The 12,513-nt window shown below is 33.3% G+C and overlaps 1 protein-coding gene and 1 pseudogene across 1 annotated transcript; both read right to left on the reverse strand.

Annotated features, from left to right (window-relative positions):
- Window positions 1–6,428, reverse strand: part of LOC109327582 — a 7,139-nt pseudogene extending 711 nt beyond the window's left edge.
- Window positions 10,963–12,475, reverse strand: LOC109328143 (phytolongin Phyl2.2). The gene has a single exon (XM_019561451.1). The coding sequence runs from the start codon at window positions 12,265–12,267 to the stop codon at window positions 11,518–11,520; it is 750 nt and encodes a 249-aa protein (XP_019416996.1). The 5' UTR covers window positions 12,268–12,475; the 3' UTR covers window positions 10,963–11,517.

A 12,513-nucleotide genomic window follows, 5' to 3' on the forward strand; every position in this document is an offset into this window, starting at 1 on the left:
ATCTTCATCTTCATCTTCATCTTCATCTTCATCTTCATCTTCATCTTCATCTTCATCTTCATCTTCATCTTCATCTTCATCTTCATCTTCATCTTCATCTTCATCTTCATCTTCATCTTCATCTTCATCTTCATCTTCATCTTCATCTTCATCTTCATCTTCATCTTCATCTTCATCTTCATCTTCATCTTCATCGTCTTCGCCCAGCCGTAACTTCCTATCATTGTGCCAAGATGAATTGGCTTCTTCCACGAGTCTGGCATTTCTCTCTTGCCATTTGTTCATTATCTCCATTTCTTTAAGCCCAGCTTCCTCAATACTCATGGTTGGCATCCTTCCACAAAATATTTAACACAACTTACCATCTCGAAAAATGTAATTAGACTAACCATGGTGTAAATAAAAGGCCATTGCTGAGCCTATAAACTGTTTCCCACAGTATTTGCGCATGTTGGTGTAAATTGTTTGATTAAGTGATGGGGTTTTTTAAAATAAGCTAAAAAGAGCTTATTTACATAAGCTATGGAAGGTCTAAGTAATTCTCATAAGCTTAAGAAAATAAGCTATTCTAGAATAAGCTCTCCATGAGATCTTCCAAACGCCCCCTTTTTCTACACTCAAAACTCTACCCAACCACTTCTCCGGCATATATTGAATACAATCATAGGTAGGCATCATGGTGTTATTTTTATCTTCATATACAATAGAACAAACTGCAAGAAAATGAAACTTCATCGACTTTCAGGCTTGTCTGTTTTAAACATTTTTTTGTCTCTATTCTCGGGCAATCCATTAGGCAGGAAAATGTGTATTTTATTGGTAGGACATAAGAATGTACCTGTGACCAGGTTGGAAGACCTGAGCTTGCATTCTTTCCCTCTCAGTTGTTAAACTTCCATTCACAAGGCTAGCAGGTCCAAATATCAGTGGTTGGTGTTTGTGATCATGTGCCTGTGAAGCGTTTGTTCTTCCTTCTAGAACATCTTGAGCAAAAGTGGCACATGTAATTGGTGGTGTTGGTTTAGTGTACCGTGCATGAACTGCAGCAGCATGATGCCAAGCTTCAGCTTTCTTGGCGCAGTCATCAAGAACCTCCTTGGAGAACTCCTTATCCCCATCCTAAAGCACGTATAAACCACAAGAAACAGTAAATAAAACCAATTATGAGCCTGCCAAAAATTACAATTTCACATTTCTCTTTGAAACAGAACGTGCCTAATAGATTAAATTATGGATAATACAAAGCCTAAAATTCCAGAATTAGCTTGTGAAACATGCTATGATATCATCAGAAGGTATTAGTTTCAGCTACTTTATAACAGTTCTGTAAGTTTTAAAATTTAACCCAACAACATTCTATAAAGCAATGAAGATTTCCGGTGCAATAATAATAATCTCAAGATGAAATTGCGGTGAGCCAGTGATAGCCAACATGGTATAAATGTGCTTGTGAAGTAGCGCACACCTAAACAACTTACTACCTTGGACTGTCTACCCTTTACAGCAGAAAGCATCTCTTTCTCTTTCTTCAATAATTCCACCATATCCAATGCCTGATCATGGCAAAACAAACATGAAACAGTGGAAATAGAAGTTTCAAACTTTCAATCAGTAAAACAGTTATATGAGTATGAAGCCAACCTTACAGATTGCCAAAGATATTGTAGTATTCCATGCCTGTAAAAATAAAAAACTAAGATAAATAAATCAATATAGTAAAATGAGCAGATATTATTCATACTTAATGTAAATCATGCATTATATATATAAAACTGGTGAAATAACCACCTTTTAAATGAAGGCCTTAGTTGATTTGAAGTAGCCAGAACCGATTTCATAAATCAGAAGTTAGTCAAAAAATATGTAGTTCCACCACAGGTCCCTAAAGTTCTCACAGACCAATATTTAAGGGCTTATACCATTATGTTAATATCTCTAGTGACTCCTTAGTACTGAATACCAATGCTTAAAGGTAAGAGCATAAGTAAGTTGAATTTAAGCCTATCTAATGTTAGTTAAATCAAACAGGCAAGAACTTTGAGGATATAGTTATATGCCATAAGGTTGCGGTAAGGTTGTTGTTTAATGACCGAGAGGTTACTGGTTCAAATCTTGGGAACATTCTCTCTGCTTGCAGGGGGTAAGTCTGCATAATGCCCTCTCCAGACCTCATTAGATGAGAGCCTCGTGTACTGAGCATCCCTTTTAAGCATATGCCATAAGCTGACAAAACAAAGCAAGGGTAATAGAATAATAGCAGCCTTGCAATAAAATAAGTAGGTAGCAGATTAAGGCAAACCTCTCTTTCTTCTTCCCCATCATCATCCAATACTTCTTCCTCCCTGCCTCAACAGGACTGGACAGGGCAGCTGCTTTAGTAGAACGCCCACATCGTTCCTTTCGCTCTTTTATTTCCAACAACTTTGACTCTGCAGCTCTCCAACGTTTAAATCTAGCAATCTGTACAACCACTTACAAATCGTTATTCTGTAAGTCAATCATGACCATTATAATGCTACTCATTCAAATTTGCATGTCCAATTTCTATTACCGAGGCAATGAAGGAAAAGGGGTTAAAATTCTATTTAAAGTGCGAAAATCATGTCATATCAATTTCTTGAAAAAAACTAAAGGAAAACCTTTCTGGCCCTCTGATCAGCAACAGATTGTAATGCTCCTTGCATATAAGATTCTAACTCCTCTTTTGGGATCAGCTCCATTGCCTCACAAAATGAGACAAATTCCTACAAAAAAGCTTTTTTTAGTAAGCTTTGATTAAAGGGCATAGATGAAAGTGAGTATTACATTAAATTGGGTTTTGCTTTGTTCTTTTTGTTTTTGTTGTAGTGGAAGGGGGAGTTCCTTTATGGATCAGCTCTAACTTTTAGTTTTGCCAGGGAAGCCTTTAGAATCGGTATCCTGTCATCCTGTGCTATTTTTTCAGTCAACTCAGCAAGATAAAATGGCACCTGAGGGAATTATCATATGAAAATAAATAATTAATAAAATAGTAAAAGCTATCGAATATCGATCTTAATTCCTCAGTTATCTTCAACAACCAGTACTTAAAAAAAAGTTGATGATAGGGTCCAAAATGCATTGGTGATAGGATTTCTTCTAAAAACTGGTTTTACACTACTAGCTGCTGTAGGTTCCTTAAGGAAGAAACAGTGGTAAACAACCATTTTTCTAAAACGCATTACATTACTTACAAAACTTAAATAGAACTAAAACGTGATTCTCAGTTTTTGGTGTCATATTACCTTCCTTTATCAACCTTGAAAATTAAATAAGTATCAGTAAATTGAAGTACAAGAAAAGTTAGTTTCAATCACGGGAATGAAAGAATTTACTGATAATCATTTCCCTCCAAATCAAATTTGTTGATAACAGATTCTCATAATGAACATGTGCTTATTCTCAAACAGAATTCTTAAACCTATGCTTGGATAATTTGAGCAGGGTGGATTGTAATGGTGTTAGTGGATTGGAATGTATTTCTATATTGTTTGGATGTGGAAAACAGACTGTTAATATGGAGTGGTTATAACTTTAAAGCGATTCTATGATCATGGTTGCCATACCATGTTTTTCCTCATTTTTATTGTGCATTTTCAATGTTACTGACTACTATGATGTTCAGGATTGACTACTCCGCGATCCACCATACAGCTATAACTTTTTTTGAGTTGGCCAATCCGCCTCACTTTCCGGGATTGACTACTATGATGTTCCTTCTTGTACAAGGCAAAATAAGTTTCAGGTACTACCTCTTTCTTTTACTTACATATGACCCTGTTCATTCCCTAATTGGGTTTACAACCCATGAAAAACTTGGTCCCCTGAGAAACTTTCTTTATTCTCCTTAAAATAGTATATCATTCATCCATTACAACCAATCAATGAAATATGAAGAATTTAGTCTTTATTTTATCTTCCTTAGTTCATCCCTTTTTAGGAGTAGAGTAATATTAGTGTCCTTGGTAGATTGCTATTAGGTCTCTATCATAAACTAAGAACCTTCTGATTAAATGTAGGTTACTAATCTTATTTTTGTTAAAATCAAAATACTTACAAATTTTTGGCACGAATATATTAAGGGTTACATTACAAGGGAAAATATAAATAGTAAAAATAATAACTGTAAGAGATAGGAGAAGCAACTCTTCCAAAAACAGCCAAATTTGTTATGCCATTCTTGGATGTGTAATTGCATTTTTTTGTATTACAAGGTAGGGTGAGCAACTAATCTCTTTCGGGATTTGTGGCTACCTCTCCCAACAAGTATCACTCCCAAAAATCGAAACCTCAACTTTGGGCATCCAGTAAAACCTTTGGTGTGTAACTGTATTAAATCAACTAATACAAAATGAAGGAGTATCAAACAAGAAAAACAAAACCCCATATAATTTACCAATCAATCAAAAACCCCATAAAAAATCTATTTCATGAAAACCAAACTGACAAGGAGAAACAAAATTTACAAAAATGTAGTGTTGGAAGTGGGGCTGGAAACGAGCCGAATCAAGTCAAAACAGAGCTCAGCTCGATAAGGATTGACATAATCATTTCCCTCCAAATCAAATTTGTTGATAACAGATTCTCATAATGAACATGTGCTTATTCTCAAACAGAATTCTTAAACCTATGCTTGGATAATTTGAGCAGGGTGGATTGTAATGGTGTTAGTGGATTGGAATGTATTTCTATATTGTTTGGATGTGGAAAACAGACTGTTAATATGGAGTGGTTATAACTTTAAAGCGATTCTATGATCATGGTTGCCATACCATGTTTTTCCTCATTTTTATTGTGCATTTTCAATGTTACTGACTACTATGATGTTCAGGATTGACTACTCCGCGATCCACCATACAGCTATAACTTTTTTTGAGTTGGCCAATCCGCCTCACTTTCCGGGATTGACTACTATGATGTTCCTTCTTGTACAAGGCAAAATAAGTTTCAGGTACTACCTCTTTCTTTTACTTACATATGACCCTGTTCATTCCCTAATTGGGTTTACAACCCATGAAAAACTTGGTCCCCTGAGAAACTTTCTTTATTCTCCTTAAAATAGTATATCATTCATCCATTACAACCAATCAATGAAATATGAAGAATTTAGTCTTTATTTTATCTTCCTTAGTTCATCCCTTTTTAGGAGTAGAGTAATATTAGTGTCCTTGGTAGATTGCTATTAGGTCTCTATCATAAACTAAGAACCTTCTGATTAAATGTAGGTTACTAATCTTATTTTTGTTAAAATCAAAATACTTACAAATTTTTGGCACGAATATATTAAGGGTTACATTACAAGGGAAAATATAAATAGTAAAAATAATAACTGTAAGAGATAGGAGAAGCAACTCTTCCAAAAACAGCCAAATTTGTTATGCCATTCTTGGATGTGTAATTGCATTTTTTTGTATTACAAGGTAGGGTGAGCAACTAATCTCTTTCGGGATTTGTGGCTACCTCTCCCAACAAGTATCACTCCCAAAAATCGAAACCTCAACTTTGGGCATCCAGTAAAACCTTTGGTGTGTAACTGTATTAAATCAACTAATACAAAATGAAGGAGTATCAAACAAGAAAAACAAAACCCCATATAATTTACCAATCAATCAAAAACCCCATAAAAAATCTATTTCATGAAAACCAAACTGACAAGGAGAAACAAAATTTACAAAAATGTAGTGTTGGAAGTGGGGCTGGAAACGAGCCGAATCAAGTCAAAACAGAGCTCAGCTCGATAAGGATTGACTCGGCTCGAAACTCGACTCAAGTTCGATACGAGTTATTATTTTAGCTCGAGTTCGGCTCGGTTAAAGTTCGCGAATTGTTCGGTTCAATTCGAATGGTTCATGAACCAAACGAGTCGAACTATATTCAACTCAAGTTTGACTCATTTATTTAAGTAGCTTAATTTTCAGCTCAAGTTTAACTCATTTGGTTCATGAACCAAGTTTATCGACTAAATAACGAATCGAGTTTCGAACAAATACCGAGTTGGTTCGATTCATTACCAGCCTTGGTCGGAAGAACAAGTACCAGAAATACTTGAGATTGGTGGTACTGATATCTTCTTTGGTCTCATTTGAAGAGAACAAACCCAGATTGTTCACCATGTCCTCACACCTATGCAGAGCCTCACACCCTTTCTTCAATACTTCCTGAACAAATCACACCTACCCAAAAATCCAACACAATCAAACATCATCAACAACAACAACAATGAATTCAATATGTTGATAAGATTAACGTACCTGGTCAGCTCCAGACTCAGTTGCTGTAAAGTGGATATTACGTGCTTGATCAAAAAGCGCAGGCAATGGCATTTCCTCTATTTTGAATTCACCCATCGGTGTTTTTGCGACGGTGAAAAATGGAAACTTTTTTGCGACGGGTTTGGGAATATCTATGACTATGATTCTATGAAACAACTAGATGAAATCTTTAGGAAGGAGAAGAAATGGGACATTCAGTGTTGCTGATAGTAAAACTTGTATGAGGACAAACACATCACCTTATATTTGTAATAGGATTGTATGAGAGAGACAATTACATCAAAAAAAAAAGAAAAATAAAATCTCTAATATTATATTTACCCCTCTAATTATAATGAAATAAAACTATTATCATTAAAAACAAAGAAAAATACATATATTTGTCTTTTCATTAATGGAGAGAATCTTCTTCTATTTATACACCACAAATAACGACTTCACAACGAGTTAGATCCTTTACATTAATGGATAATAGGCAAATACTTCAAAAATCAAAAGAAAATACAACTTTTAATAACATATCTACTCTTTTAATTATAATAAAATTACATTTTTGTAATTACAAACAAGTTCAAAAGCATGTATTTGTCTTTTCATTAATGGAGATTCTTTGTCCCTTCCCAACATATTAAAAATATATTAGGAAAATAAGTTTATTAATTCTTAAAATGTTGCACTCGTGTTGTGATAATGGACCAAGCGGTCCGACCGGTTTGACTGCTGACCGGACTTGAGAACGACTCTGGTTTGTAATCTTAATGAATGAGAGGTTGGATCACTTTAAACCGGAGAAATTATGGTCCGATTGTGTTAAACCCGGTTGAACCGGAATAACCAGGGAAGTGAATCGGACGATTCACTTAAAATTTTAGAAAATAGACCATTACTCTAATATTTTGTTTTACTTCAGTTCAAAAAAAAATGGAGAGATATTATTTCAATATACATAATTATTAATTATATAAAATTTATATTTATATATAACTATATATTTATCAGTGTTGTTAAAACGGTTTCATATCGGCCAATGAACCGATCCCAATATCGATACGGTACAACAATTACACGGTCATGCAATCATACCGGTTAAAATTGGCAAAACCGGTCATACCGGCCAATTTTCAATTGAACTGTATCGGTCATACCAGCCAGATTTTATTTTAAATTAATTTTTAATGAAAATAAAAAAATATATTAGTTTATTTATTTATTTTTCAACATTAATGGTAATATATTATATATGTATATCTCATTTCGCCGGTAGGTGGATTAATTAGTGAACTATCGGTTGAACCACTATATCAGTACCCTAAATTGTACAGTATTAATAACACTGATATTTATAGATAAAAATGATAAAATTATATATAAAATCACTCGGTCCGACCAAACGGATTAATCATATAAACCGGTTAAACTTAATATGAGACCTATTCCGGTTTGATATCCGGCTCGGATTTCATTACATTGTGTTGCACAATTAATTCTTAAAGTATGAATATTTTTTATCAATTTATTCTAAGAAAATCCTTTAAATTAGTATGTTTTTCAGTTTTTTTAATTTTGTTAATAACTTCAATTTTAATATGCTATCAAGGGTTCTTGGTGTGCACAGTAGTGTTAGTTTTATGATCATTCAAGTTTTACTCAATTGCTACCCCCAAAGCAAAATGAATAATACTATTGTTTTTAATTAGTGTAATAATACAAATTAAGAAATAAATTTAGTGTGTATATTTGTATTAAATTTATGTAATTTCTTTGCAATAATTATAATCAATCATTTTCAGTTATTATCTTTCTTATTAATCAGTTAAGACTTAAGAGTAAAATTGTAAAAACAATCATTAATATTAGATAAATAAATTTGTTAAAAAGGAGGGCTAAAGAAGAATTGAGATAGTAATCAATCCATTTTATCATTACATTGTCTTTTGTTGTCCTCACTCACAAAAATTACAAGAATAAAAAATATAATGGCATGTGCTCCCTTTTCACCATGTGAGAAGATGTTAAAGGCCTTTGTAAACTATCATCAGAGAATTGGTATACTATGACTTCAAGTTGGAATGAGAATCATATGTCCCACTTTTTTATGTTTTATGGTATCCCAATCCAATTAAAAGTTGTTGTCTATTTAAAAAAAATTATAAAAACAGAAAGTAACATTTTTATATTATTTAACCATACAGACTTGTTATTTTATTTGTATTTAGAGCATCTCATTATATTTTAAAGATAAAAGAATTATATTATGTTATTTTTTGAGTTATTTATGATATATTTACATTTTAATTTTAAGTACTGTAGAGGATCTTAACTGCTGAAATGAGGTTGGAAGGGATTTGGAGCATTGTGTGAGGTGAGGATAAGGAATAAGATATGTGACTGATATGAGCCAGCATTTAAACCACTTCATGAATAAGAGTTCTTGTTTTTGGGCCAAGGCTAAGACATTGCGAATCCAATCTAAAAGCCTTGAAAGCATCTCTCATTCAGAACTCACCTTCAACATTTCTAGTAAAACAATCCCAAAGCTATAATGTGTCATTTAATAAGACCCATCATATTAACCCTCTTTATAATGAAGTATTTTTAAAACATGTATCTTGTTAAATACTTATAGATTGTTACATGTATAAGTTTGTAACAGGCTAAGGTGTCCTATAACAAGCTACATGTTCTAAGAAATTCTGGAATACAAAGAAAAAAGAATAACATGATGTACATTGTACAAGACTCGTTCTAACTTCAGGGTTTTTCTGCTATAAATATTAACATGTTGTGACTACATTTTAGATATAGACCAAGGTTAACCCATATGATGATCTTAAAACTAAAGGTGAATTAACATCAAGGAGCGTTTTCAAAACTTTTAACTTGACTACTCAATGCCTTAGCCATGACCCAAAAGCAAGACCTTTAATAAGTGAATTGGTAAGGTGTTGATCCAAATAATGACATGCCTTATTCTTGATTTTCATCTAAAAACACATACACAAGCTTCTCCAATCCTATTAATTAGTTGAGCCCATCAAACCAAGGTGCTAATAAATATGGTCTTATCAAAATGTGCTTAGCATCTACCTCAGCAAGAAAGAATACATACATCTCTTTATAAAAGGTGTCTTCAAGATGATGTCTCCTAACAATTAATGTAGTTCTTCTGAGAATATAAAAAAACTCAACTTGAGTTGTAATAAATTTAGTCTTGTATTCCCTTCAATTGCTAGAAATATTAACTAGAATTTTAAGTTGCGAAACTTCTAACAAAAGGTTTTGGAGCCTTCTTCATTCAATTATCTTTTCTTTAAGTTAGGAGCTATCAACATTCATTCTTCAACTTGAGGGAATTTTGAAATATATTTTGATATTTTGAATTAATGTTGTATTAGACTAGTAATTAGTTTAAACTCATTTAACTTTTACATAACAAACCATTATTATAAATTAATTTTTGATCATGATTAATATCATTGTAAAAATATTTAGTTAGTTAGGAGTTTGATATAAACATATTGTATTTTCTATATGATATGTTGATTAATTTATTTATGATCAATTTATTCAAATTCATTCTATTCAATCAATAAAATACTTTTTGTTCGGTTTGATATCTAATATAAGAATTGATCTCATCTTTTTATCATGTGATGGCCTCTTGCATCTGAACTTGTTTTGTCGAGGAAGGGCCAACATAAAAAATTGTATAAAAGGGTACTTCATAGTTGGCCACTTCAATATGCCAGCACACCAAACCACAATATTTGCCATTTCTTATGCTCCACCGCACAGACACGATAACTAGCTAGATATTTTTTTTAGTAATAAAATATTATGTATTTAATATATTATAAACTTAACATATGTAATTTCTAAGAAAAATATATATACCTTGATAGTTTTAAAGTTAAGCAATTTTCGTATCTAAAGAGGTGGCAAGAGCCAACTAGTAACCATTTGACTTTTAATTTAAAGTTTCTAAATCAGATTTTGATGTAGTGGCTTATTTGGCAAGAAAGTCAAGTATTCTTTTGTGCATGGGATTTCAATTGATTATTTTTGGTATATAATATAAGCCTTTTAATAAACTTGTATTGTATGGGAGATTATAACTAAGAAAAAGAAGTAAAAAACATATTCACATCTGATGGATTGATTTAATTTTTTTCAATTTATAATCTCACATTACAATTTCAAAGTTTATTTATAATCAAAATATAACAACACAATCCGTTTTGCATCCAAACTAGTATATTAACTCGAACAATAAACACTACTATAACAAAGTTTACTAATTAGCAACCTTTTTAGAAATCACAGCACTTTGTAGTACCAGCTAACACATCTTTTCAAATGCAATTGCAAAGATGATACATCTTTTCAGCACATACGATGCAGAGAAGTTCTCCTTGTAACAATGCATACAATCCAAATCGCTTCAATCCCAACATAATAGAATTTTGCCTAATAATAAATAACATCTTTAATTTCTCATTAATAATCATATTTAGTTATTTAGCAAAATATCATTGAGTTGGTATAGAGGCATAGAAAACTTTTGGTATATAAGATTTAGATTCCAATTGGCAAAGATTGATTCCCAAAGTTGATACAATCACCACACATCTTAACACATTCAATTTAAATACCATCACTTGAGAACAGAAACAGAAGAACAAGCACCATTGTTGATACAATCACTATGCAATCGAAATAAAAACAAATACAAATTGGAAAAAGATGATATATTATAGCCAATATCTGGAATCTGTAATTTTGCAGAATTGAGCAAATGTTAAACAATTGTGTCATGTCATTGAGAATGAAAATTGTAAAGCAACAACTTAACAAGATCTTCTTCATATGCCAATTCCCATCAAGAAAAGGAGGGAAATTTCCATTGGAAATCAAAAATAGACCTGAAGAAGCAAAACCCAAACCCCAAACTACATATACATACAGATTCTTCCCCCGTTTACATAGAAGATACATGTATGCACAGCCCTTAACCATGGAATAACAGTTACTAGGTTTGCTCATTAGCCGAATATTCGAAACATTCGTCTTAAAGAAAGTCTTGTAATAAAAAATCGTGACCCTGGTAACTATGCTCTGCATTTTTCATGGTTGTCAACTATGGATGAAAAAAGAACAATCTTAAAATCCCTCAATAATCAAGGGACAAAAACAACAACAAAAAGGTTCCATGTTTTGAATCTTGATTTCAATAAGCCATGCACTTGAATCCACTGCAAACCCATAACCAAATCACAAACAAAACAGCACAGACAAACAAATCAAGTAGCAACACAACCCAAACATGCTTTTTCCAAATATGCTTCGCTTTTTGGCGATGATCATTAACCATTCCCTTCAAATCCCTATTACAAACATTGACCTCAGAATCCGAAACCTCTACCTTGTTCTCCAAGTTACCATCTTTACCCTCCAAATCAGAACCCACCACCCTCTTCTTCTTCTTCAACCCCTCCAGCGGCTTCCCCAGCAGCGGCACCGTCGAGGGACGCTTCCCTCTAGGGTTTCCACAATCGCGGTCGATCACAATCGAATTCGACGAATTCCCCGTCAATTCTGATCCGAAATTGAGGGTTTCTTTGATAATCGAATCGAATTGGAGCTGGAAACACATGGGGTGGAGATCGCCGGAAGCTTGGATCTGGCGATCGAGGGCGGTGCGGGAGGCGGTTTTGACGGCGTTGAGGAAAGCTAGGGTTTCGGATTTGAGGGTGAGGTTGTTGAAGATGGCGAAGAAAGTGAAAGGGTAATCGATGAGGAAGGTGAAGGTGCGGTTGTTGTGGGTGTGAGAGAAGAGAGAGTGATTGGGTGGGGTTTGCTCGATGCATTGTGATGCTAAAGATTCGATTTTTGGGTCATTGGTTGTGTTGTGTTGAGCAAGGATTGTGGTTTGTTTTGCAATGCATGCATAGTGAATTAACTCTGGATTTGAAATCATTGGAAAAGGGAAAAAGGGAAAAGGGGTGGAATTGAAATGAATCAATAATCAATCAATGAATGAATGATTGTTATTATTGTTGTTGTTATTGTTGAAACTGTGGAAAATTGAAGGGATCTTGGGGAGGAATTGATTTGAATAGAAATGGGGTGGAAAGAAATGAGAGGGAAGGGAAAATGGAGTGAATGTGAATTGGAATGGAATGATAATTGTGATTGAATGTGGAGCATGAAATGTCATTGTTAA

This window comes from Lupinus angustifolius, chromosome LG15 (assembly GCF_001865875.1).
Source record: "Lupinus angustifolius cultivar Tanjil chromosome LG15, LupAngTanjil_v1.0, whole genome shotgun sequence".
NCBI classification, from domain to species: domain Eukaryota; kingdom Viridiplantae; phylum Streptophyta; class Magnoliopsida; order Fabales; family Fabaceae; genus Lupinus; species Lupinus angustifolius.

Excerpts from the sequence above, each read along its gene's own strand:
- LOC109328143 (XM_019561451.1), bottom strand. The coding sequence starts at position 12,267 with ATGATTTCAAATCCAGAGTTAATTCACTATGCATGCATTGCAAAACAA.